Source organism: Oncorhynchus tshawytscha, linkage group LG30 (assembly GCF_018296145.1).
Source record: "Oncorhynchus tshawytscha isolate Ot180627B linkage group LG30, Otsh_v2.0, whole genome shotgun sequence".
NCBI lineage: Eukaryota > Metazoa > Chordata > Actinopteri > Salmoniformes > Salmonidae > Oncorhynchus > Oncorhynchus tshawytscha.
The window spans coordinates 29544614-29572392 of record NC_056458.1 but is presented as its reverse complement, the minus strand read 5'-3'; the positions used below and the strand labels follow the sequence as shown (position 1 = coordinate 29572392).

The 27779-nt window shown below is 44.1% G+C and overlaps 1 protein-coding gene across 3 annotated transcripts; it reads right to left on the bottom strand.

Moving 5' to 3' along the window:
• Nucleotides 1–282: 282 nt before the first annotated feature.
• On the bottom strand, nucleotides 283–26759 carry LOC112228449 (fasciculation and elongation protein zeta-1). 3 transcript variants are annotated; one of them, XM_024393778.2, is made up of 10 exons: nucleotides 26386–26759; nucleotides 22013–22363; nucleotides 19672–19771; nucleotides 18631–18717; nucleotides 17766–17934; nucleotides 14465–14790; nucleotides 2908–2988; nucleotides 2705–2780; nucleotides 2240–2305; nucleotides 283–885 (listed from the first exon to the last, which is right to left on the bottom strand). In XM_024393778.2, exons 2-10 carry the CDS (start codon nucleotides 22318–22320, stop codon nucleotides 869–871), a joined length of 1230 nt encoding a protein of 409 aa, XP_024249546.1. In that variant the 5' UTR covers nucleotides 22321–22363; nucleotides 26386–26759; the 3' UTR covers nucleotides 283–868. The 3 variants fall into 3 exon arrangements, with proteins under 3 accessions (XP_024249546.1, XP_024249547.1, XP_024249548.1); XM_024393779.2 differs by having other exon boundaries at nucleotides 19672–19723; XM_024393780.1 differs by lacking the exons at nucleotides 283–885; nucleotides 2240–2305; nucleotides 2705–2780; nucleotides 2908–2988 and adding an exon at nucleotides 7195–7223.
• Between the last annotated feature and the right edge of the window lie 1020 nt (nucleotides 26760–27779).

The window sequence follows — 27779 nt, the reverse complement described above, 5'->3', positions numbered from 1 at the left end:
TATCCAATTGGTAGTTAGTCTTGTCTCATCGCTGCAACTCCCGTACGGACTCGGGAGAGGCGACGGTCGAGAGCCGTGCGTCCTCCGAAACACGACCCTGCTAAGCCGCACTGCTTCTTGACACAATGCCCATTTAACCCGGGAAGCCAGCCGCACCATTGGGTCGGAGGAAACACCGTACACCTGGCGACCGTGTCAGTGTGTACTGCGCCCGGCCCGCCACAGGAGTCACTAGTGCGTGGTGGGACAAGGACATCCCTGCCGGCCAAACCCTCCACTAACCTGGGCGACGCTGGGCCAATTGTGCGCCGCCCCATGGTTCTCCCGGTTGCAGCCGGCTGCGACAGAGCCTGGACTTGAACCCAGAACTCCTCTATAATCTTTACAATGTGACGTTTGTGTCTACAGACAAAATGGCATCAGAACCAAACCCCTTTGGGCCTGAGGTGTAGTGAAGTAAAACTTAGCCGTGTGAATATCTCATAACAACATCAAATCATCTCTGTACAAATTGTTCAACAAAACAAACTCATCCCTGTATAACTGTGTGGTCACTGGACAGTATTTGCTTGTCATGCTCTGAATAGAGATCAGTTTGTCAGTGGGAGTACAGTGGCCCCATACAGTAGTATTCAGGAGACAGCCATTTTGGCTCCGGATGGATCTTAGTGTGCAGGAAGGACAAGGTGAGCTCAGCAAAAAGGAGTAATTTTATTAGATGAGTAAGGTACAGTGTTTTAGATGGTAACGGTCCATGGCTGACAATGAAAGCGGGGGGAGCTCATGCAGCTTGGACGGGTGGAGGGTTGCCAGATTGGAGAATCTCCTCCGAAGTCTCCGTCAGACAGCAGCCCATGGCTTGAATTCTTTAAGTAGGACACAGCACTGGAGAATTTTTTTTGTGGTTAATTAGGGATACTTCAATCATCGTTATAATAATTATATGCTTTGTCAACTATCATATTAGCTAAACGTTATCATTAGCCTATTTTTTTTTTTTTACAGCCCCCTTTCACATGACATAAGTTCAGACAGGAAACTCAAATTCATTTAACCATTTATTAGAAAATAGATGACAACACGTGGTCTTGGCATTAGGCTCTGCTCCCTTAGGGGAGCTTAGTGCCATTAGAATACAGGCAGTGAGCGAGATATACCAATCCCCCTGACGGGAACAAAAGCAGAACCAAACAGCTGGAGGCTGGGGTGGTAGTAAGTAGGCTAGCAGAAAACAGACAATAAATAGCAGGAGGGAACAATGGCTGCAGCAGCAGCCATATTAAGCAGCAAAGAGAAGCCAATCATATAGGTTAGCACAGCAGCAGATGATGTGTGTGAAGAACTGATCAACTCAAAAAGAGCCCCACAGTGGAGGTGTCATAATACCCATAACACTTAGTGGTCAAACAGGGAAATTGTTCCAATTGTTTTTCCACCATTAATTTTTCCCATAGGTTATTTTCGAAACACTTAAAATAAGGGCTCTGTTTCGTGTAGGCTTACCCTGGCATAACATTTTGACAACTGTGTAAGACAGAGAATTGTCCATTTTTAAAGAAATGTGGCCAATTTATTAATGACTAAATGTAGCTAACATTAGATCGTTAATCCAGAGATTCTTACCTTTGCCTCGATTCAGAAGTCTCGTCCAGATCATCATGGCATTTGTAGTTCTTTATGATAGCTACATTAGCAGATAATTAGCATTTCATTTTTGGAGGGTAAATACAGGCGAATATATATGGATAAAAGTCACCTTGTCATAGATTTACAGTTATCAAAATGTCATGCCAGAGTAAGCATACATGAAATTTAAATGTTAATTTAAATGTTTCTAAAAAAAAACAACGGGAAAAAATGAATGGTGGAAAAGCGATTGAAACAATTTCCAAGTTTGGCTACTAGGTTTTATGGGTATTATGACTCATACTGTGGTACTCTATAGACCTCCATATTAAGGTAGGAAGTGTTGTTTGAATCCGATTGGTACGATTTCAGCTGATGCTATCAAACACACTATGTAAACACTTGAGTTCCCCATCTGAACTGGCTTCACTTAATTATTATACCAGTATAGCCCCTTTAGGTACCATGTATCAGGTTATGTTGTACTTTCCACTTTTGTTGACCCTTACTTGGATAATATACTGTAAATGCTTTTCAATGAGTTATTCCCTCACACTTAGAGTTATACCTATGCATTGTTAAGTGTTTCTAAACCTAATAAAGCATTAGTTACCTTTTAATATGTAGTCAGTTAGCAGTGTAGGCACCTTCTCACTGTCCTCCTTCATGGCATAAAGAACTGTGGGGAGAAAAGCAAAGCAAGGTGGCTCTTAGCACTGAGTATAGCACTGCTGGGGATTGAGTTCTTTGAACATTGTAGGCATTGACTTACAAGTTGCCTAACAGATGGGACACAGACTAACCAAATAGAAAATGAGGTTTGTACCAGACTATCTGAACAAAACAAATTTTGAGGGTCAATTTGTGTGTTTCAGACAGCGTTTCCCAAACTCGGTCCTGGGGACCCTAACGAGTGCACGTTTTGGTTATTACTCTAGTACTACACAGCTGATTCAAATTAATGAACTCTTTATCAAGCTTTGATTATTTGAATCAGATGCGTAGTGTTTGGGCAAAAAACAAACTTGGAAAACGACCCATTAGCTTAGCATTACATTTTATTTCCCTGCCTACTTACTATTAGTGATCATCTGAAGGTCATCCACAGTTGGAGGACTTGCTTTCTTCTCATATGGAATTACCGTGTTTAGATACTGCACAATGAAGACAAAGAGACAGTTAAGGAAGTAATGTACCAGTGTTGAACCCACATGCTTCATTGTAGATTTAACACACTGATATACTTGGTGGCTAAAAGCTGTAAATGCTTAAGTGTCTGACCAGTTTGTCCATCCCTGTGCTGCCAAATGTCTGTCTGATGCCTGTCTGCAGGATGTTGGAGAGACCCTCCATACTGAAACGCTGGAACACAGACAATCACTAGCAGTGAGTAACAACAACCCTCGGTCATCACAACACGGATTTAGTAACACTTTCTATGAGACAGCTTTCTTGTGATGCATTCTAAATACATTATAACATTTCTCTATGCCATCATACAGCTTATACGGAGTTATTATGAATATACACTGCTCAAAAAAATAAAGGGAACACTAAAATAACACATCCTAGATCTGAATGAATGAAATAGTTTTATTAAATACTTTTTCTTTACATAGTTGAATGTAATGACAACAAAATCACACAAAAATTATCAATGGAAATCAAATGTATCAACCCATGGAGGTCTGGATTTGGAGTCACACTCAAAATTAAAGTGGAAAACCATACTACAGGCTGATCCAACTTTGATGTAATGTCCTTAAAACAAGTCAAAATGAGGCTCAGTAGTGTGTGTGGCCTCCACACGCCTGTATGACCTCCCTACAATGCCTGGGCATGCTCCTGATGAGGTGGCGGATGGTCTCCTGAGGGATCTCCTCCCAGACCTGGACTAAAGCATCCGCCAACTCCTGGACAGGCTGTGGTGCAACGTGGCGTTGGTGGATGGAGCGAGACATGATGTCCCAGATGTGCTCAATTGGATTCAGGTCTGGGGAACGGGCGGGCCAGTCCATAGCATCAATGCCTTCCTCTTGCTGGAACTGCTGACACACTCCAGCCACATGAGGTCTAGCATTGTCTTGCATTAGGAGGAACCCAGGGCCAACCGCACCAGCATATGGTCTCACAAGGGGTCTGAGGATCTCATCTCGGTACCTAATGGCAGTCAGGCTACCTCTGGCGAGCACATGGAGGGCTGTGCGCCCCCCCAAAGAAATGCCACCCCACACCATGGCTGACCCACCGCCAAACCGGTCATGCTGGAGGATGTTGAAGGGAGCAGAACGTTCTACACGGCGTCTCCAGACTCTGTCACGTCTGTCACATGTGCTCCGTGTGAACCTGCTTTCATCTGTGAAGAGCACAGGGCGCCAGTGGCGAATTTGCCAATCTTGGTGTTCTTTGGCAAATGCCAAACGTCCTGCACGGTGTTGGTCTGTAAGCACAACCCCCACCTGTGGACGTCGGGCCCTCATACCACCCTCATGGAGTCTGTTTCTGACCGTTTGAGCAGACACATGCACATTTGTGGCCTGCTGGAGGTCATTCTGCAGGGCTCTGGCTGTGCTCCTCCTGCTCCTCCTTGCACAAAGGCGGAGGTAGCAGTCGTGCTGCTGGGTTGTTGCCCTCCCACGGCCTCCTCCAAGGCTCCTGATGTACTGGCCTGTCTCCTGGTAGCGTCTCCATGCTCTGGACACTACGCTGACAGACACAGCAAACCTTCTTGCCACAGCTCGCATTGATGTGCCATCCTGGATGAGCTGCACTACCTGAGCCACTTGTGTGGGTTGTAGACTCCGTCTCATGCTACCACTAGAGTGAAAGCACCGCCAGCATTCAAAAGTGACCAAAACATCAGCCAGGAAGCATAGGAACTGAGAAGTGGTCTGTAGTCACCACCTGCAGAACCACTCCTTTATTGGGGGTGTCTTGCTAATTGCCTATAATTTCCACCTGTTGTCTATTCCATTGGAATTTCCACCTGTTGTCTATTCAATGGAAATCAAATGTATCAACCCATGGAGGTCTGGATTTGGAGTCACACTCAAAATTAAAGTGGAAAACCATACTACAGGCTGATCCAACTTTGATGTAATGTCCTTAAAACAAGTCAAAATGAGGCTCAGTAGTGTGTGTGGCCTCCACACGCCTGTATGACCTCCCTACAATGCCTGGGCATGCTCCTGATGAGGTGGCGGATGGTCTCCTGAGGGATCTCCTCCCAGACCTGGACTAAAGCATCCGCCAACTCCTGGACAGGCTGTGGTGCAACGTGGCGTTGGTGGATGGAGCGAGACATGATGTCCCAGATGTGCTCAATTGGATTCAGGTCTGGGGAACGGGCGGGCCAGTCCATAGCATCAATGCCTTCCTCTTGCTGGAACTGCTGACACACTCCAGCCACATGAGGTCTAGCATTGTCTTGCATTAGGAGGAACCCAGGGCCAACCGCACCAGCATATGGTCTCACAAGGGGTCTGAGGATCTCATCTCGGTACCTAATGGCAGTCAGGCTACCTCTGGCGAGCACATGGAGGGCTGTGCGCCCCCCCAAAGAAATGCCACCCCACACCATGGCTGACCCACCGCCAAACCGGTCATGCTGGAGGATGTTGAAGGGAGCAGAACGTTCTACACGGCGTCTCCAGACTCTGTCACGTCTGTCACATGTGCTCCGTGTGAACCTGCTTTCATCTGTGAAGAGCACAGGGCGCCAGTGGCGAATTTGCCAATCTTGGTGTTCTTTGGCAAATGCCAAACGTCCTGCACGGTGTTGGTCTGTAAGCACAACCCCCACCTGTGGACGTCGGGCCCTCATACCACCCTCATGGAGTCTGTTTCTGACCGTTTGAGCAGACACATGCACATTTGTGGCCTGCTGGAGGTCATTCTGCAGGGCTCTGGCTGTGCTCCTCCTGCTCCTCCTTGCACAAAGGCGGAGGTAGCAGTCGTGCTGCTGGGTTGTTGCCCTCCCACGGCCTCCTCCAAGGCTCCTGATGTACTGGCCTGTCTCCTGGTAGCGTCTCCATGCTCTGGACACTACGCTGACAGACACAGCAAACCTTCTTGCCACAGCTCGCATTGATGTGCCATCCTGGATGAGCTGCACTACCTGAGCCACTTGTGTGGGTTGTAGACTCCGTCTCATGCTACCACTAGAGTGAAAGCACCGCCAGCATTCAAAAGTGACCAAAACATCAGCCAGGAAGCATAGGAACTGAGAAGTGGTCTGTAGTCACCACCTGCAGAACCACTCCTTTATTGGGGGTGTCTTGCTAATTGCCTATAATTTCCACCTGTTGTCTATTCCATTTGCACAACAGGATGTGAAATTTATTGTCAATCAGTGTTGCTTCCTAAGTGGACAGTTTGATTTCACAGAAGTGTGATTGACTTGGAGTTACATTGTGTTGTTTAAGTGTTCCCTTAATTTTTTTGAGCAGTGTAGTAGATTAGTGTCACACCCTGACCATAGAGAGCCCTTGGTTCTCTATGGTGTAGTAGGTCAGGGTGTGACTAGGGGGTGATATAGTATAATTATTTCTATGTTGGTGCTAATGTGTTTCCCAATTAGAGGCAGCTGTTTATTGTTGCCTCTGATTGGGGATCATATTTAGGTAGCTATTTCCCCACCTGTGTTTTGTGGGATAAAAACAAATTGATTGTTTGTGTTACTGTGTTTGAGCACTACATCCTCACGGTCTTTGTAAGTTTTGTTGTTTTGTTTTTGGTAGTTTCACTTTAATAAATATGTGGGACGATACTCACGCTGCGCCTTGGTCCGCTCATTTCCAAGATCGTGACAGGATATCCCACCCACAAAGGTTCAAGCAGCGTGACAATGAGGTAAAGAAGTTTTGGACTTGGGAGGACATGAGAGGACACGAGACCCTTCCTTGGCGGGAGTCGGCAAGGAGCATGGAAGGACAGCGTCGACCATGGCCACAGAAACCCCAAGATTTTGGGGGGGTGGCACATGGAGCTGGCGGTCGAGCAGCGGAGAGTGCCAGAGCCTGTTTGGGAGTTGGAGGAGGAATTTGATGAAAAATTCCGGAGAGAGGTGGTAGCGATGAGAATGCTGCCATACAGGCGTGCTGAAGAGCGTGACACCAGTTCGGGGCCATCTGCACCGGTTTCACGCATCTGGCCTCCAGTGCGCCTTCCCAGTCCGGTACGTCCTGTGTCAGCTTTTTGCACTCGTCCTGAAGTGTGTGTCACCAGTTCGGTGCCAGATCCACGCATCAGGCCTCTAGTGCGTCTCCCCAGTCCGGTACGTCCTCTGCCTGCTCCTCGCACTTGCCCTGAAGTGCGTGTCACCATTCCGGTGCCACCTGTACCAGCTCCACGCACTAGGCCTCCAGTACGCATTCACAGTCCAGAGCTTCCGGTGACGGTTCAAAGTCCAGAGCTTCCGGTGACGGTTCACAGTCCAGAGCTTCTGGCGACGGTTCACAGTCCAGAGCTTCCGGCGATGGTTCACTGTCCGGAGCTTCCGGCGACGGTCCACTGTCCGGAACCACCCGCGACGGTCCACGGTCCGGAACCTCCCGCAACATTTGGTAAATCCGACCACAACTCTATCCTCCTGATTCCTGCTTACAAGCAAAAATTAAAGCAGGAAGCACCAGTGACTCGGTCTATAAAAAAAGTGGTCAGATGAAGCAGATGCTAAACTACAGGACTGTTTTGCTATCACAGACTGGAACATGATTCTTGCGATGGCATTGAGGAGTACACCGCATCAGTCACTGGCTTTATCAATAAGTGCATCGGGGACGTCGTCCCCACAGTGTACATACCCCAACCAGAAGCCATGGATTACAGGCAACATTTACACTGAGCTAAAGGGTATAGCTGCCGCTTTCAAGGTGTGGGACTCTAACCCGGAAGCTTGCAAAAATCCTGCTATGCACTGCGACGAACCATCAAACAGGCAAAGCGTCAATACAGGGATAAGATTGAATCATACTACACCGGCTCCGACGCTCGTCGGATTTTTTATTTTATTTATTTCACCTTTATTTAACCAGGTAGGCCAGTTGAGAACAAGTTCTCATTTGCAACTGCGACCTGGCCAAGATAAAGCATAGCAGTGTGAGCAGACAACACAGAGTTACACATGGAATAAACAATTAACAAGTCAATAACACAGTAGAAAACAAAGGGGGGAGTCTATATACAATGTGTGCAAAAGGCATGAGGAGGTATGCGAATAATTACAATTTTGCAGATTAACACTGGAGTGATAAATGATCAGATGGTCATGTACAGGTAGAGATATTGGTGTGCAAAAGAGCAAGTAAATAAATAAAAACAGTATGGGGATGAGGTAGGTGAAAATGGGTGGCTATTTACCAATAGACTATGTACAGCAGCAGCGATCGGTTAGCTGCTCAGATAGCTGATGTTTGAAGTTGGTGAGGGAGATAAAAGTCTCAAACTTCAGCGATTTTTGCAATTGTGGCAGGATGTGGCAGGGCTTGCAAATTATTACATACTACAAAGGGAAGCACAGCTGAGAGCTGCCCAGTGACACGAGCCTACCAGATGAGCTAAATCACTTCTATGCTCGCTTCGAGGCAAGAAACACTGAGGCATGTATGAGAGCATCAGCTGTTCCGGATGACTGTGGGATCACGCTCTCCGTAGCTGACATGAGTAAGACCTTTAAACATGCACAAGGCTGCAGGGCCAGACGGATTACCAGGACGTGTACTCCGGGCATGTGCTGACCAACTGGCAGGTGTCTTCGCTGACATTTTTAACATGTACCTGATTAAGTCTATAATACCAGCATGTTTCAAGCAGACCACCATAGTCCCTGTGCCAAAGAACACAAAGGCAACCTGCCTCAATGACTACAGACCCATAGCACTCACGTCCGTAGCCATGAAGTGCTTTGAAAGGTTGGTAATGGCTCACATCAACACCAAAAGGAACACTTATGTGAGAATACTATTCATTGACTACAGCTCAACGTTCAACACCATAGTAGCCTCAAAGCTCATCACTAAGCTAAGGATCCTGGGACTAAACACCTCCCTCTGCAACTGGATCCTGGACTTTCTGATGGGCAGCCCCCATGTGGTGAGGGTAGGTAGCAACACATCTGCCACGCTGATCCTTAACACTGGAGTTCCCCAGGGGTGTGTGCTCAGTCCCCTGCTGTACTCCCTGTTCACCCACGACTGCATGGCCAGGCATGACTCCAACAACATCATTAAGTTTGCAGACGACAAAACAGTGGTAGGCCTGATCACCGACAACGACGATACAGCCTATAGGGAGGAAGTTAGAGGCCGGCCGGGTGGTGCCAGAATAACAACTTATCCCTCAATGTAACCAAGACTAAGGAGATTACTGTAGACTACAGGAAAAGGAGGACCGAGCACACCCCCATTCCCATCAATGGGGCTGTAGTGGAGCAGGTGGAGAGCTTCAAGTTCCTTGGTGTCCACATCAACAACAAACTAGAATGGTCCAAACACACCAAGAAAGTCACGAAGAGGGCATGACAAAGCCTACTCCCCCTCAGGAGACTGAAAAAATTTGGCATGGTTCAAAAGGTTCTACAGCTGCAACATCGAGAGCATCCTGAATGGTTGCATCACTGCCTGGTACGGCAATTGCTCGGCCTCTGACCGCAAGGCACTATAGAGGGTAGTGCGTACGACCCAGTATATCACTGGGGCTAAGCTGCCTGCCATCCAGGACCTCTACACCAGGCGGTGTCAGAGGAAGGCATTAAAAATGGTCAAAGGCCCCAGCCACCCCAGTCATAGACTGTTCTCTCTGCTACGGCATGGCAAGCGGTACCAGAGTGCCAAGTCTAGGACAAAAAGGCTTCTCAACAGTTTTTACCTCCAAGCCATAAGACTCCTGAACAGGTAATTAAATGATTACCCGGACTATTTGCATTAGTCACTTTAACTATACATTCATGTACATACTACCTCAATTGTGCCGACCAACCAGTGCTCCCGCACATTGGCTAACCGGACTATCTGCACTGTGCCCCCCCAACCCCTCTTTTTACGCTACTGCTACTCTCTGTTCATCATATATGTATAGTCACTTTAACCATATCTACATGTACATACTACCTCAATCAGCCTGACTAACCAGTGTTTGTATGTAGCCTCACTACTTTTATAGCCTCGCTACTGTATATAGCTTGTCTTTTTACTGTTGTTTTATTTATTTTTCCTACCTATTGTTCACATAATACCTTTTTTGCACTATTGGTTAGACCCTGTAAGTAAGCATTTCACTAAGATCTACACCTGTTTATTCAGCGCACGTGACAAATAAACTTTCATTTGAACCCAACAGCATTTATGAAGGCTGTTAATTTAAAAGGAGCAGTTATGAATGCTTATGATATTAAAATCAGACATCACCACAGGTCAATGGTAAATTGACTGGTTGTACATTATGATGAGGGCTACAGTATTTGACTCTAGCCTCCATTCTTACATTGTCATTACTAAATCGATAGAACTAACATGGTATTGGGCAGCTACAGTACCAGTCAAAAGTTTGGACACACCTACTCATTCAAGGGTATTTATTTATTTGGACTATTTTCTACATTGTAGAATAATAGTAAAGACATCAAAACTATGAAATGACACATATGGAATCATGTAGTAACCACAAAAGTGTTAAACAAATCAAAAATACAATGTGTCTCAGAAAGACATGGAGGTTAGAACCAAAAATCAGAAATTTTGACTCATCAGACCAAAGGACATATTTCCACTGGTCTAAAGTCCATTGCTCGTGTTTCTTGGCCAAGCAAGTCTCTTCTGTTTATTGGTGTCCTTTATTAGTGGTTTCTTTGCGGCAATTCGATAATGAAGACCTGATTCACACAGTCTCCTCTGAACAGATGATGTTGAGTTGTGTCTGTTACTTGAACTCTGTGGAGCATTTATTTGGGCTGCAATTTCTAAGTCTGGTAACTCGCTAATGAACTTATCCTCTGCAGTAGAGTTAACTCTGGGTCATCCTTTCCTGTGGCGGATCTCATTCATCATAGCGCTTTATGGTTTTTGCAACTTCAAAGTTGTTGAATTTTTCCGGATTGACTGACCTTCATGTCTTAAAGTAAGAATGGGCTGTCATTTCTCTTTGCTTATTTGAGCTGGACTTAGCCCTATTTAGTGAAAGACCATCTTCTGCATACTACCCCTACCTTGTCACAACACAACTGATTGGCTCAAGGAAAGAAATTCCACAAATTAACTTAACAAGGCACACTTGTTAATTGAAAAGCATTCCAGGTGACTACCTCATGAAGCTGGTTGATAGAATACAAAGAGTGTGCAAAGCTGTCATCAAGGCAAAGGGTGGCTACTTTCAAGAATCTAAAATATAAATTATACTTTGATTTGTTTAACCCTTTTTTGGTTACTACATGATTCCATATGTGTTATTTCATTGTTTTGATGTCTTCACTATTAATCTACAATGTAGAAAATTGTAGGGAATATTGAATGATCCTCAATGATCCATCGCATCTCCCAAAAATGTTTGCAACATACATCTGTAAAATGATAGTCTAGAAACGAAAGCTTTGGTTGTCTTCTTCTCAGGCTTCCATGTCTTCTCCCTGGACCTCCTCAATGTCCACCTCTTGAACATCAGACATCTGATGGCCTCATCTTCACTGTCACTTTTCAACCTTGTTGAGAATGGCTCGTTGTCAGGCTCAAAAAGCCTCAAATTTGCCCGGATGGGCCACCAATATTTAAACCCTTGTATTGGTCAGCCTGTTGCGTGCTTTGGTGTGCGTGTTCCCAATCAAGGACCAGTTGCACTCTGAGGCAGCTGATGTTGGTGGGATTTGGAGGATGATGGAGGCAACAGAGGAAAGTGCCTCAGATCCACAAAGTCCCTTCCACTAGGTGTCTGTGAGATATGTTGGCATGACTACCATCCCAAAGCCCTTGCTTGGAAGTGTACTTCGCCAGACTGCCAAGAACCTTGCCCTCATCCAGGCCAAGGTGGCGAGACACGGTAGTGATGACACCATAGGCTTTGTTGATCTCTGCACCAGACAGGATGCTCTTGCCAGCTTACTTGGGGTCCAACATGTACTCTGCGGCATGTTTGGGCTTCAGGCAGAAGTCGCTTTTTGATGTATTTCAGAACTGCAGTTTCCTCTGCTTGGAGCAACAGTGGAGTGGGCAGGGCAGTACGAATTTCTTCTCTTACATTTGCAAGCAGAGTCTGTACATCAGACCGGATGGCATTGTCTCCCTCAATCCTTGCAATGGCTACTGCAATAGGTTTCAGGAGATTCAGACTCCTTACCACTCTCTCCCAAAATACATAATCCAGGAGGATCCTCTTGATGGGGCTGTCCATATCAGCAGAGGGCCATTTCCTGGAGAGCCTCCTTAACCCCCAGGAGACTGTCAAACATGATGTCAAACATGATGACAACACCACCCCAACGGGTGTTGCTGGCTCAGACAGTGTAGTAGTGTGGGCTCAATAGCATCTCATTAGTGTGCAAGATCTTGAGAATCAGCTGTACAACAGGCCTTCCGATTTGACACACTGAACTCTATCTGAGAAGTAGTTGGCAAACCAGGCGAGGCAGTCATTTGAGAAACCAAGGCTGTTGAGTCTGCCGATAAGAATACGGTGATTGACAGAGTCGAAAGCCTTGGCCAGGTCGATGAAGACGGCTGCACAGTACTGTCTTTAATCAATGGCAGTTATGATATCGTTTAGTACCTTGAGCGTGGCTGAGGTGCACCTGTGACCAGCTCGGAAACTGGATTGCACAGCGGAGAAGGTACGGTGGAATTCGAAATGGTCGGTGATCTGTTTGTTAACTTGGCTTTCGAAGACTTTAGAAAGGCAGGGCAGGATGGATATAGGTCTATAACAGTTTGGGTCTAGAGTGTCACCCCCTTTGAAGAGGGGGATGACCGCGGCAGCTTTGCAATCTTTAGGGATCTCGGGCGATACGAAAGAGAGATGGAACAGACTGGTAATAGGGGTTGCAACAATGGCGGCGGATAATTTTAGAAAGAGAGGGTCCAGATTGTCTAGCCCAGCTGATTTGTACAGGACCCGGTTTTACAGCTCTTTCAGAATATCTGCTATCTGTATATGGGTGAAGGAGAAGCTGGGGAGGCTTGGCCAAGTAGCTGCAGGGGGTGCGGAGCTGTTGGCTGGGTTTGGGGTAGCCAGGAGGAAAGCATGGCCAGCCATAGAGAAATGCTTATTGAAATTCTCAATTATCGTGGATTTATTGGTGGTGACTGTGTTTCCTAGCCTCAGTGCAGTGGACAGCTGGGAGGAGGTGCTCTTGTTCCCCATGGACTTTACAGTGTCCCAAAACGTTTTGGAGTTAGAGCTACAAGATGCAAATTTCTGTTTGAAAAAGCTAGCCTTTGCTTTCCTGACTGACTGTGTATATTGGTTCCCGACTTCCCTGAAACGTTGCATATTGCGAGTACTATTCGATGCTAGTGCAGTCCGCCACAGGATGTTTTTGTGCTGGTCGGGGGCCTTCAGGTCTGAAGTGAACCAAGGACCTTATTTGTTATTAGTTCTACATTTTTTTGAAAGGGTCAAGCTTATCTAAGATGGTGAGGAAATTACTTTTAAAGAACGACCAGGCATCCTCTACTGACGAGGATCCTCTACGGAACTTAATGATGGTGTTGGAGACGTGTCTGACCATGCATCCGTGGGTGAACAGGGAGTACAGGAGGGGACTAAGTACACACCCCTGAGGGGCCCCAGTGTTGAGGATCAGTGTGGCAGACATGTTGCTACATACCCTTACCAACCGGGGGGCGGCCCGTCAGGAAGTCCAGGATCCAGTTGCAGAGGGAGGTGTTTAGTCCCAGAATCCTAAGCTTAGTGATGAGCTTCGTGGGCAATTTGGTGTTGAACGCTGAGCTGTAGTCAATGAATAGCATTTTCACATAGGTGTTCCTTTTGTCCCGGTTGGAAAGGGCAGTGTGCAGTGAGTCATCTGTGGATCTGTTGGGTCGGTATGTGAATTGGAGTGGGTGTAGAGTATCCGGGAGCATGCTGTTGATGTGAGCCATGACCAGCCTTTCTAAGCACTTCATGGCTACAGTTGTGAGTGCTACAGTGCGGTAATCATTTAGGCAGGTTACCTTCGCTTCATAGTGCACAGGGACTATGGTGGTCTGCTTGAAAGATTAGACTCAGTCAGGGAGGTTGAAAATGTCAGTGAAGACACTTGCCAGTTGGTCCGTGCACGCTTTGAGTACACGTCCTGGTAATCCATCTGGCACCGGGGCTTTTTTGAGGTTTAAAGGTCTTTCTCACATCGGCTACCGAGAGCGTTATCACACAGTCATCCAGAACAGCTGGTGCTCTCGTGCATGCTTCAGTGTTGCTTGCCTCGAAGCGAGCATAAAAGACATTTAGCTCGTCTGGTAGGCTCGTGTCACTCGGCAGCTTGCGTCTGGGTTTCCCTTTGTAGTCCATAATAGTTTTCAAGCTCTGCCACATCCGACGAGCGTCAGAGCCAGTGTAGTAAGATTCAATCTTAATCCTGTATTGATGCTTTGCTTGTTTGATGGTTCGTCTAAGGGCACTAACCACTAACCCACACATTGGCTCTGTACCGATACCCCCTGTATATAGTTTTGCTATTGTTATTTTATTGCTGCTCTTTAATTACTTGTTCTTTTTATTTCTTTTTCTTATTTGTATTTTTTTTAACTGCATTGTTGGTTAGGGGCATGTGACTAAAATTTGATTTGATTTGATTTTGATACAAACACCATCATCATCATACAACATTGGTATGTGTCAATCCCTCAGTGCTAACCTTCGTAGGCATGGAGGCGGGCTTGGAGTCTGTGCAGGCGTTGATCATAGTAGGTGTTCCACCAATCGCAGTCGTGGTTATCGCGTTACCCTGCAGACTGAGGCCCTTGTCGACCCGGCGCCTGCGCTTGCCCGTGTCCCGCTGTTCCTTCTGCCGGTTTTGCACCTCCATGAGGGCCGTGATGAACGTGTTCTTCACCTCTTTCTCAAACTCCAGCTCGTCACGACGCGCCAGCTGGGTGACCAGCTCCTCGGAGTACTCTCTGATGGCCGCCTCCACCCGGCACAGCAGCTCCACCAGGGCCGAGCTGGGCATCACACTCAAGCCTGGAGGGAGAGAGAGGCATGGAGGTCAGGTATAGAGCTACATTAGCCTGGAGCCCCGCTCTGCATGAGCTGAATAGCCAAATCCTATGGTCATTGTCACAAACAGACAGATCTGAACCCAGGCAAACTGACATAGGTCTGGAGGGAGAAGGGAGGAGACAATGGTTGTAATCAGGTATGGAGCTATGCTACATTAGCCTGTTGATTCCAAGTGCGGTATAGCCAACTCTTACGGTCATTGTTACGAATAGATCTAGGCCCAGGCTAACTGTACATAGAGGTGAACAGCGATTCAATATGCATAATGTTATATACTGTAGAAGGGATATCAAATTGCTTTCCTTGAGGGACAAAGCACAATGACATAAACTGCTTGGGAAAAAGGAAACCTGGGCCTGTATTCATAAAACATCTCAGAGTGCTAATTTAGGATCAGGTTCCACCTGTCAATATAATCATATTCATTGTGATATAAAAGGCAATACTGATTCTAGATCAGCATACTTTGAGACACATACTTTGAGACACTTTATGAATATGAGCCCAGTACCACTTCAGGCCTCAAGGGCAGGAATTGAATTGATGTGTATTCATGGATGCCATGGGAAGCCAGGCTTCACAATTTTTTGGACCAATAATAAAAATGTATAATAATAATACAAATATTTATTTTGTCTCTCTGTGTTTCATAATTGTACTTCAATTCACAAGAGGCTGAATGTATCTTAAAGGAGAAAGCATCCAAGTGAGCGAAACAGCGCCCCTCTGTCTCTCTACATGTAGGCCATCAAACTGATGCTGTCTGGTTCAAACGAGTATGACATTGATGCCGCCCATAGCATTGAATGCAAGGGAAGCCAGTGAGTATCTAGCCTCCCTTGACAAAAAAGTATAAAAAATGTACCAATCAGCATTGAGCTAAACTGAGCGAGCTCAACTGTGAATGGTCCTGGCGCACCAGAAAAAGTGTCAAGGGAAGCCAGCTTGGATTTGGCGTCACTCCTATCAAATCCCATTGAGAGCATACTTGAACTGTTGCACCTCGTTGTGTTGTTGTCCTCCGGTGGCTAGCTAGCCAGCTAGCTAAAATTGGCCTTTTCCTAAATTAGCCATGGATGGAAATAGAGATTTGGACTTGTGGTTTTACTTCATTCTCCGTACTGGCCAATGACTTTAACAGTGATTTTGATCCAACCATTAATTCATACATTGTTGTGCCCCTGACCTGGGAGGATGGAAGTTCAATATTTAGCTAGATGTAGAATGCTAATGTTAACTATCTAACGTTTCCCATGAATGGAAGTTAGGGTAGCGAGCTAGCATTTTAGCCTAGGACAATAAACAATAAAAGCGTGTATAGGTATGACAGACTGTGATTGACTGTTTCCTCAACATGAAAGAGAGGAGGATGACATTGGAATTTCTCTACGAGTCAAAATGTTTTTCTACATTCACGAACACGCACGCACACACAAATCAGAACCATGGACAGCCACATCACATTTAGCTTACGTGGATTGAACAAAACATTTTTGGGTATCTTTTAGTTGTTACTCTATTAGACTAAGTAGATGTGATTTGATGATGTTGAAATGTTGAAGTTAAAATGGTGCTGGAATAGTGGAGGCAGCTGCTTTTTTCTTTGCGACTTGCAGTAACTCTCTGAGGTTCTAAATCAATACTTGTTTAGTGGTCTGAAAATGTCGGAAACATTAACTTGCTTGTAGGTCATGTAACTGTCTGTTACTGTACATGCAATATTCTTTGTGGCCTTTTGTTTTATTTTTAATTTAACCTTTATTTAAGTAGGCGAGTCAGTTAAGAACAAATTCTTATTTACAATGACGGCCTACACCGGCCAAACCCAGACGACGCTGGGCCTATGGTGCGCCGCCCTATGGGACTCCCAATCATGGCCGGTTGTGATACAGCCTGGATTGGAACCAGGATTGGAACCACTTCACTGGACAGAGATTGCTATCTGGTTTTGTGATAAAATAAAGGTGTGGTTGTATTTATTTTGGCCACTGTGTCTTCTTATTTCTCGGCCATAAGGCCTATATATCACGGTCGCAAGGCATATGAATTAACAGGTTATAGAGCAAACAATGCAATTATCACAACACATAGATTGTAATGTCTTTATTGGGCGGGTGGGCTTGGCTTCCCCAGTGATGTTACCCACGCACCGCTACTGCATACAGTATATGAATTGATTACATAAATGGGAGGAAAATGGGATGATATCACCCGTATGTCACCTATGACGTTTTTCATTAGTCTTGACATTAAATTCTGAGAAGAGGAACTGGCCTTTGACTGTTTCTGTGACTGTGGGTGATACTGTCCAATATTACTACTATTTTTGGAAGTAAACACACACAAACACACACCAAGCAGGACAAATAAAAATGTGTCTCATGCAGGAGAGCCACATGGTCACACAATGTCTTTCCACAGGGAACCATATTGAGTGTGTGACATGGCCCTCTGAAATGATCGACTCATACGAAAAATGCCTGCTGCAGGTTTGTCCAGTTATTCATCCTATATTCACCATAGAGGCTGAAGACTGATGAAAGTTCCAGATGTTTACTCAGGTAAACTGATAAGACAACCACATTGTCTGAACTAGGAACCCAATCAAAGTCCTATAAGCAGGGCGTTAGCCTACTGAGCTAAACCCTAGCCATTAACTCTAACAACTTTACATATTTTTGTCTCAGACAAGGTTACTCAGTGATACAGTCACAACTCATAGAGCACATCTTTAACCACTACAAGATCGGTCAAAGGTCACTTTCTTTTTACACACTGTTGTATAAACAGGAAATAGATTTTGGAAAAAGTGTCTGTCCACAACTCCAATGAAAATCTCAATTGGACCTTGAATTGCTAAAATGTTCATTTAACTCCTTGGTAAATGTGACTTGGTGTTTAACCCTTCAGTCAACACTTAGTTTTTGTACACTTACCTTCATAAGAAGGCATGTTGTTATTGGCGGCCTGGGACAGCTGTCTGATCTCTTCCAGAAGGGATGGGTTAGTCTTGGGTGAGGAGTGTCCACTCTCTTCCTCGTCATCCTCCTCTGTCTCACCAGGGTCCGGAGAGTTCTCCATCATCTCAACTATCTCCTCAATGACCTTTGAGTTGGAGAGATGGAGGTAAGGTAGATGAATGTACAGTAGCCTATGCTATAATGTAGAAGGGAGCTACTTGAAATAAATAGTCTTGCTATACATTTAGCCTTGGCCTAAATTGACTTGGCCTTTCTAACCACTATTATTATAGTATATGGGGGAGTTAATGTATTCTACTTTTGTATGTTTTAAATTAGTCTAAATTAGATTAAAGTAACTGTCCAGAGAGAATCTCACATTTAAAAGTTAATATTCTGTTAACTCATACCAAAATAATGTTGTTGACTCATCTTTTATTCGTATTTGTGGCCAAAGCATAAATTGGAGAAAAACCCACCTCTAACTTATATCTCAAACAGACCATTTAAAAAATGTTTGCTACTTCCTCATAGAGGATGATTGTCAATAAGCGGTCTACTTGCATTAATATTTTGAATGACCGGTATACTCCTACACCATTCTGTTGTTGGGTACGCCCACACCATTCCAGCACAGAAAATATGCTTTTTAACATACTTATTACCATTTTCTTTTAAGGAAAACTTTTTTAACTTGTGTTGTAAATAATTATAGGTCATATTTCATAGAAATCGGGAAACACTGGACAGTTACTTTAACTAAACCCAGTAATATTCAGTACTTAACTGGAAGTCCTACCAAGTCCTTTGGATAACAGGAAGTATATGTGTCTGTAGTCACCTGATCAGCAGTGAGGAGAGGCTCCTCGCTCAGGCAGTTGGCATTGTCGTTCTTCTCGTTCATCTCCTCCTCCTCTTTTTCATGAATCTGTAGAATACAAGAGAGAACGAATGAAACCATGGAAACCCATTCAGCCACATTAGTGCTAAAGTAGCTTAACTTCTTAGTATTGGAAACAGAAACCATGGAAACAAGGTTTATAAATAAGAGTACAGAAAAGCCATTCACCTATATTGGATTTATCTTTAGATTATTAGCATTGGCATTTAGGGAGCTAGTGAACATGACCCAAATATGACCCCATTATCCCCCTCTGCTCTCTCTGCTCTTCAGCTCAAAATACAATTTACTACCCTCAAGTTTAGAAGCCAATTTGAAAGTGTTTGGGTTGTGCTTAGTCAGACTCAAATTGCCCCAAATATAACTATTGTCCATTGACTGTCTGTTTTCTACTTGATTGCTTTTGATGCGCATTGTTTTTATGCCATTTCCCTCAATCAGTAATAAACTAAACCGGGGGCATGGAAGGGTAAATGCTGATGGAATGCTTTCCACTGTTTGGAGAGTCGCTTATACAGTAGCTTCCTGCTGGGGACTGTCTGTCTGCGTAATGGCCCTGACCCAGTGCCTGCAGTTGCATGTGAGAGCAGACTAGAGGAGGAGAGGGAGAGAAGGTGTAGGAGGAGGGGGGTTGATTGACAGATACTAAGTAGCATGCAATCAAGGCAGCTCAGCCTTGATTTTTGGTGTCAGGTCAGGTGACGTTAGCACCACAAGCACAACACACTCTAGCTTGCACATTTGCTAAAATGTTGATCTCTTACAGCATGTTCTCCCACATTGCCTCACTAAAGAACACACTGCAGTCAGTCAAACATATCCATTCAAATAAAAGTCTAAAGATCTAATGAAAAAATGTACTTCCAAGATGTTGTCTCAGAATGTTGTCTTTCCAGTGGAGAAGAAAGGGGGTTGGAAAATGGAGAAACATGATTCTTCCGATGACCTTAAAGTATTTTGGAGTATATTGGAGGGCGTTACCTCCTGATCGGAGAGGTTGCCTTTGAATCCCTCTGAGTTGGGGTTGTCCCAGCTGGAGACAGAGGAAGGGACGTAGTTATCCATCAGCGCATCCCACACACTGAAACATGGACATAAACAAACACACATTCAGTCACCAACACTGCAACACAACAAAAATACACTGTAAAAATGCACACAAAAAAAGGAGATGCAAACACACTTAGCCACCAACATTGCAACAGGACATCTCATATAATCCGGCACAAGACAAACACTCAGTCACCAATGCTGAAACAGTCAGGACATCCCACACACAACACAGCACAAAACACTATCAGTCCTCAAGGATGTAACTATCAGGAAACAGGCCATTTTTGGGGGGGCATAGAATGGTAATTCAATAATAATCCCAAATTCAGTGGTGGTTTGTGATTAAAACAAATTGAGGAGGAGGATGGATTACATCGAAGAGGACCTAGATGACCCTCCTCTACCCAAATCACATTTGATAGAAATGGTCAATTGTATATCTGCAGCCATTTTCTTCTATCAGTGTTCCGTTGAACATTTGCAGACAGTGAATGCAGAGGAAGAGATGTTCACATCACATTATTGTGCTTCATTCTCTTTTGTTGCTCTTTTATTTCACTCTGTTTTGGGCGGTCTCTCAAAAATGATGTCCCTGAACTTGTCAACATAATTAATCAAATCGAAATGCACATCAAAATCCTCCCCCATTGCAGTCCAGGCTGCAATGCACACAGTCAACTAACAATAAAATCTAAACTGACAGTTTACACATTTTTTACAGGTGTCCAATTTGAATAAGTATAGATAAAAACAGCCCCTTACAGCATTGTGCAAGTCCTCTTCGAACTATAAGATCCTCGGTCCAATCAAGGCTTTAGCCTTGTGAAAATGACCAGAGTAGAACTCTCCCTTTCCGTGTTTTTCACCCAGCTTGGCATGGCATCCACACCCTACCATCCTCTTAGTGGCACTGCCCAGCCATTCACCATGCAGGAAACAAGCAGCCATTCGTCAGGACTCATGACCTTAGAGGTCATGCCTGTTGTGTTGTCCCACACACACACAAAAACCCACACACCAGCCATCTCTCCATCTGCCAAACAGGAACTAGCTGGTACAGCACTGTCCCATATGTTTGCAAACCTTTAGCTAATCTGGCCTTTAGATTGAACCGGTCATTCCATCAACTGTGTTGCATAACATAAATAATCTATAAACTATCACATTTGGCTAGATAAAATAATGCTTGGATAAATGTGTGTATATATTCATTGCATCACTACAAGGATAAGGATAGGGGAACCAATTTCAAAACATTCAAATCAGAAACATCATTTGATGCAGTTTCTAACCCTGCAGTGTAATGTAGAATACAGTAGATCATCAAATGCAAAACAAGGTCATTAATGCACCCCTACATGCTAACAACAGCATCCCCAACATACAAATTTGTATATCATTGTATATCATCAATACTTTGTCCTTCGGTCCTATGTACTCTGAATATGGTTCAATAGGCATACCCAAGGGCACCTACAACCAAGCTATTTTTAGGAAGAGGGTTTATTTCCACCCAATGCGAGAATGTCTGTGTTTCTGCTTCAGAGGCTGTTGGCGAATGGGAGTGCTAGCTGCCTGCTGGTAGAGGCAGCGACAGACCAAAAGAGCGTTCAAAAATACATTTAATAATTCAAGGCCTATACCGGCTGTGGACTGTTGGAGTGGGCAGGGTCACACGGGTGGTTTGTGTTTTTGTGTTTTTCTGCTGGTGGGTGATTTGGTCGCTGTGAGGTGGGCTGAGTATCAGGATCTGAATGCTGGGTCATGAGCTATCCAGTGGTATTTTTATAACAGTAGTGGTATATCAGCCAATGCTCTGTTTAGCTGATAGAATACCACAAGTCATCACAGCTATCTAAACTATAATGAATTAATAGGTGTCGTGTTCATAGCTGCTCCTTTCACACCATACCCAGACTTTACATGCTCTGTTTGCAGTAAATAGTGTGCCTTATGAATAGGATTGTACAGTCACAAAAGTATGCAGTATGAAGACAGAAGAGGAAGACATCATCAGACATGATGGACTCCCTAAACAAGTAAGCATTGACCAATGCTTTGTTCAAAAGATTGCTGCAAAGAATGTGCCATATTATCAAAAAGATTACTGGGGTGCATTGTACAACTCAAAAGGTAAGCAGATGAAGTGAAAAATCACTTCCCCGTGATACACCATTTGTATCTTAAACTCTTATCACAAAAGCACAGACCCTTTATGCTGAGGTCAGACTTAAGCTTACAAACCACAAAGGTGGTGGCTGACACTTACTCTTCATCCTGCAGCCGCTCCTCGTCCTCCTCGGTGTGAGACTGGTTGCGCACGGGGGCCAGGCCCTCCGTCTTGGTGTTGTAGTTATGGAAACAGACATTCAGCTTCTCGTCAAACTCGTTGACCAGGTCCTCCATGGACTTGAAACTCATCATCTCAGAGAAGTTCTCCAGTTCAGAGAAGTCCTCACGGGTGATGGGGGTCAGGGAGACGGTGCTGTAAGGGGGTCGGCTGAGGGGCATGTCCTCTACCCGGCAGGGCCTGAGGTCCTCAAACTCCTCATCCAGGCACACAAGCGGGGCCTCCATGGTGGGTGTCCCCAATCACAAGTCAATGACAGAGAAAGAAGCCCTAGCATAGGGAAGGAAGAGACCAAAATTTGAAAACAACATGGACTTTACAGGGGGTTGCTTTTTTCAATTTGAGTCATTAGATCATACTTCAGAAACACTGTCAATACCACTGACCCAGAAAAGACAAATCATTTCTGGGTCCCAGCACCGGCACCAGTACTTCAGGTCTCAGGAAGACAGTAGTGATAATTCGGCCATCTGCTGCATCAGCAGTAGCACATCTGATTCAACAAACAAAGGCTTGGTGGTTAGTTGAATCAGGTGTGTTAGTGCTGGAGTAAAAATACCTGATTACATGATAAATTCACACATCAGTTATCTAGAGTAATTTCAATAGGATATTTACCAATAAAATACACATATAAATTTTGTAGCACGTCTGGAATGGCAAAGTCCCTCCCAGACAAAGAGGAAAGGACTCAGCTGGACCAGGAAAGACCCAGTCCCCCAGGGAACCAAAATGGTTAATTAAGCAATACTGGTGGGATTTCATTGATGAGGAAAGGGATTCAGGGACTGACAGTCATTATAAAGACACTACAGTCTCCACCAGTTATGTTGTCTTAAGAGCGATACTCAACAAAAGAAAGGGCATAGCTAGCCCTAAATTTAGACAATGTGCTAATTATAGATTTTATCTCTGTGGTAAATTCTGTTTCACAGCAAGATTGTACTAAGCACCATGAAATTTGGGAAACATTGTTCAAGATGGACACTAACCAACTTAAGTGCAAATCCTAAACACTTAAATCTACAGTATATGAGGTCATATAGCTATAATTATCAGACATCCTCAATGATGAATTACTCTGTATGTAATTCTTGTTATTACTATCCTGGTACGTATGGAGTGGTCTGTACAAAATTAACAACAACAGTTGATTCTTGTGGAAGACTGTTGGATGAAAGTTGTGTGTCAGTCCAAGTTCTGATGCAGTGCAATTACAGGAGTGAGAGTACTAATGTTTTTCCTGGATCTTTGCATATAGCCAGGGAGTGTCGTGGAAAGGAATCCATTTAAAACAAGATTGCGTAAGCCTCTTCCTTTCTCTCATCACATTATTTAGCAAAGTGCCACTTCATCGAAAGACAGACATAATATTTAGCCCCTCCTCTCACTCTTTGTCTCTCTGTCTCCCATCATACCCACCCTTATTTTCTGCAGAGAAGCCTCTGAGTACAGTGGGGCAAAAAAGTATTTAGTCAGCCACCAATTGTGCAAGTTCTCCCACTTAAAAAGATGAGAGAGGCCTGTAATTTTCATCATAGGTACACTTCAACTATGACAGACAAAATGAGGAAAAAAAATCCAGAAAATCACATTGTAGGATTTTTAATGAATTTATTTGCAAATTATGTTGGAAAATAAGTATTTGGTCACCTTCAAACAAGCAAGATTTCTGGCTCTCACAGACCTGTAACTTCTTCTTTAAGAGGCTCCTCTGTCCTCCACTCGTTACCTGTATTAATGGCACCTGTTTGAACTTGTTATCAGTATAAAAGACACCTGTCCACAACCTCAAACAGTCACACTCCAAACTCCACTATGGCCAAGACCAAAGAGCTGTCAAAGGACACCAGAAACAAAATTGTAGACCTGCACCAGGCTGGGAAGACTAAATCTGCAATAGGTAAGCAGCTTGGTTTGAAGAAATCAACTGTGGGAGCAATTATTAGGAAATGGAAGACATACAAGACCACTGATAATCTCCCTCGATTTGGGACTCCACGCAAGATCTCACCCCGTGGGGTCAAAATGATCACAAGAACGGTTAGCAAAAATCCCAAAACCACACGGGGGGACCTAGTGAATGACCTGCAGAGAGCTGGGACCAAAGTAACAAAGCCTACCATCAGTAACACACTACGCCGCCAGGGACTCAAATCCTGCAGTGCCAGACGTGTCCCCCTGCTTAAGCCAGTACATATCAAGGCCCGTCTGAAGTTTGCTAGAGAACATTTGGATGATCCAGAAGAAGATTGGGAGAATGTCATATGGTCAGATGAAACCAAAATATAACTTTTTGGTAAAAACTCAACTCGTCGTGTTTGGAGGACAAAGAATGCTGAGTTGCATCCAAAGAACACCATACCTACTGTGAAGCATGGGGGTGGAAACATCATGCTTTGGGGCTGTTTTTCTGCAAAGGGACCAGGAGGACTGATCCGTGTAAAGGAAAGAATTAATGGGGCCATGTATCGTGAGATTTTGAGTGAAAACCTCGTTCCATCAGCAAAGGGCATATTTTCCACCATAATTTGCAAATAAATTCATTAAAAATCCTACAATGTGATTTTCTGGATTTTTTTTCTCATTTTGTCTGTCATAGTTGAAGTGTACCTATGATGAAAATTACAGGCCTCTCTCATCTTTTTAAGTGGGAGAACTTGCACAATTGGTGGCTGACTAAATACTTTTTTGCCCCACTATATGTATTCATATAGCATCTCGAAGTTGGAATGCTGATGTAGGATAAGTTTGGCCTTTTCATACACGTCGACCTAGATCATTCCAAACATGCTCAGTGGATGACGTCTGGTACGTATGCAGGCTGGAAGAACTGGGACATGTTCAGCTTCCAGGAATTTTGAACATATCCTTGCGACATGGGGCTGTGCATTAACAATGAGCCTAAGGATCTCGTCATGGTATTTATGCGCATTCAAATTGCCATCGATAAAATACAATTGTGTTCGTTGTGCATGCACATACCATAATCCCACTGGTTGAAACCGGGATTCATCCGTCAAGAGCACACTTCTCCAGTGTGCCAGTGGCCATCGAAGGTGAGTGTTTGCCCACTGAAGTCGGTTACATCTCTGACGATGAGCATTCAGATGAGCTTCCCTGAGACGGTTTCTGACAGTTTGAGAGATTCTTTAGTTGTGCAGACCCACAATTGAATTAGCTGTCCGGGTGTCTGGACTCAGACCATCCCGCAGATAAAGAAGCCGGATGTGGGGGTCCAGGCTTGGTGTGGTTACACGTGGTCTGCGGTTGTGTAGGCCAGTTTGGATGTACTACCAAATTCTCTAAAATGACATTGGAGGCGGCTTATGGGAGATACATTAAATATAGTAAGAGATATTTGCAGCTTTTCATGGCTACATGAGAAGCTTTGAACTTTTGTTAGTTCTTAGTCCATGTGCTAATGAACATCTTGCAGGAAGATATAAAGAAAAGACTGAAAATAGAAGAACATTATTTTGTTCTGGTAGACTGCCGTGAAATCATGGCTGAGAGTGACAATATGAGTTTGTTTGCGTGTTTGTATGTGTATGCCCATGTGAAAGTATATGCAGTGAGTGTAATGGTGTGCACACATCTGTGTGTGAATGGGGCATTTGACCTTCACCAATGGACCCAGGTGATGGTGGTGTTAACCTACCACTGTTTTGCTCCTTGCCTAGGGCCAAAACACCCACAAACCACCAAGACCAAAAAAAAACAATTGCAGAATCTCATCAGATGTCCTTTAATACAATGTAACCAAATAGCTGTCCCCATTTTACACTGGCAAAAACAAACGCTAGCACACTGACTGGAGAATAAATCAATATTTGTTGTTATGCCAAATCCATTGCCATAATTTCATTCAATAAGATCTTATGGCTATAAAATAACAAATATATAATCAATTTTTGACATATTTGGGACAATTCAATCGATATAGCGATGGGTGGATCATATTTAGCTCAGAACAATACAAACACGTCTCCTGCTATTCATATTCATATGGCTGTGTGGCTGCCTGCCGTAGCCTCTCTCTGTGGTAAACATGAATATTAATATGAATATGTTTACATCTATTACTTTCATTGGCTACATGAGAACACGCTTGTCAGTTCCCATAGCCATTATGGAAGAAAATGGATTTGGGGTAGGAAGAGAAGAGAGAGGATGAGGGGACGAAGAGATGGAAGACAAGACCATGGTTACATAAGAGGGAGGGAGATGATGGAAAACAATGACGGAGGGAGAGGTGGAGGTAGAGAAGGATAGATAGAATAATAGATTACCTGCAGTAACTGTGCCTCCTGTAATATGGCTTAGAAACAGAGAGACGGTCCCTCCTTGTCCTAGGCAAGGCAGATCTGCACTACGGCACCTTCCTCTGCAAATCCCAACATTGACCAACCAACAGCAATTACAGTCATTCCAGAGACTGGAGAGAAAAAGAGGACGAGAAAGAAAGAACCATGACAATGTCCGGTGCTGTTCTGTCCGTCTGTTCTACTCCACTAACACACAGCCCCCTCGCTTATCTCTTTCTGCTGCTAGCAGCGTGTTGTTTTCGAATTAGTAAGCAGCCTCAGAGAGAGAAAGAGAGAGCGCCTGTGCATTGCTCGCTCGCTACATCACCTGCCTGCCTAACGGAATCATCATCCCCCTCTCCCCTCCTCCTTCTCTCCCTTTGTCCATAACTCCCTCCTCCCCTCCCTTCCTCCCTCCTTCCAAGGCTCAAAGCCCTCAATATTAATGAGGAAAATGGCAGGGGGAAGGTGAGGAGGTGAAGGGAGAAGCAGCTGCCCCATGTGTGTACTGTAGAGACCAGGCTAACTGTGTCCGCAATGGCTACATTATTAGGTTGTCCTGGAACCTGCTACTTATCATTCTATGTGTAGAATGACAGGAAAACTAGCTGCATTGACCAGAGCCTGTGAATACGTTAGCTTGGTTGATTAGCATTTTGACAGGGTCAGAATGATGCTGGAACGGAACAGAGCAGAAAGGAGGGACACTGAGATTTTATTTTATTTTATTTTATTAGGATCTCTTTTAGTCCCCATTTGGACTAATCTTCCAAGAGTCCTTAACATTAAAATACAATTTATAATACAAACACACTTTCACATATAACACACTATTACAAACATACATAATACACTAGCATAATGACCCAATAAATAATCAATCTAAAAATTAAAAAAATATTTAAAAAAATATTGATTCTTCATCTACTATAGTCCCACAACATTTCTATATACTATATTTAAATTGTTTTTAAATAATGTTTAAACTTATATATTGAAAGGTTTCTAGTTTGCTCAGTTAATTTATTCCATTTCTTTATTGCTCTAAATCGAAATGTTCTTTTGCCCATTTCTTTTTTCTGTCTGGATAACGCATAGATGGTGGACAATCTATTCCTAGTATTTACGGAATGTCTGTCTCTTACCAACTGAATACCATTGTGAATAGAACTTGGCCGTTTTAAATGATGTATATTATAAAATAAGATAAGCATGTTTTATTTCAATTATCTTGTCGATTGATGACCAACCAAGAACACTGCGCATGACTGCAACAGAAGAACCATATCTCCACCTTAAAACAATCCTTGCTGCTTTATTCTGTGCATTCTGCAGTCTCCTAACTTCACTAGATGATGCATTTCCCCAGACCACCGAAC

Bases quoted from the DNA above. Each gene is read 5' to 3' on its own strand.
- LOC112228449 (XM_024393778.2), bottom strand. From the start codon at position 22,320: ATGGAGGCCCCGCTTGTGTGCCTGGATGAGGAGTTTGAGGACCTCAGG. The intron at 19,772-22,012 runs GTAAGTGTCAGC...TCCATGTTTCAG, and splicing joins GAGCGGCTGCAGGATGAAGA to TGTGTGGGATGCGCTGATGG. The intron at 2,781-2,907 runs GTCAGACACTTA...TTCATTGTGCAG, and splicing joins GCACAGGGATGGACAAACTG to TATCTAAACACGGTAATTCC.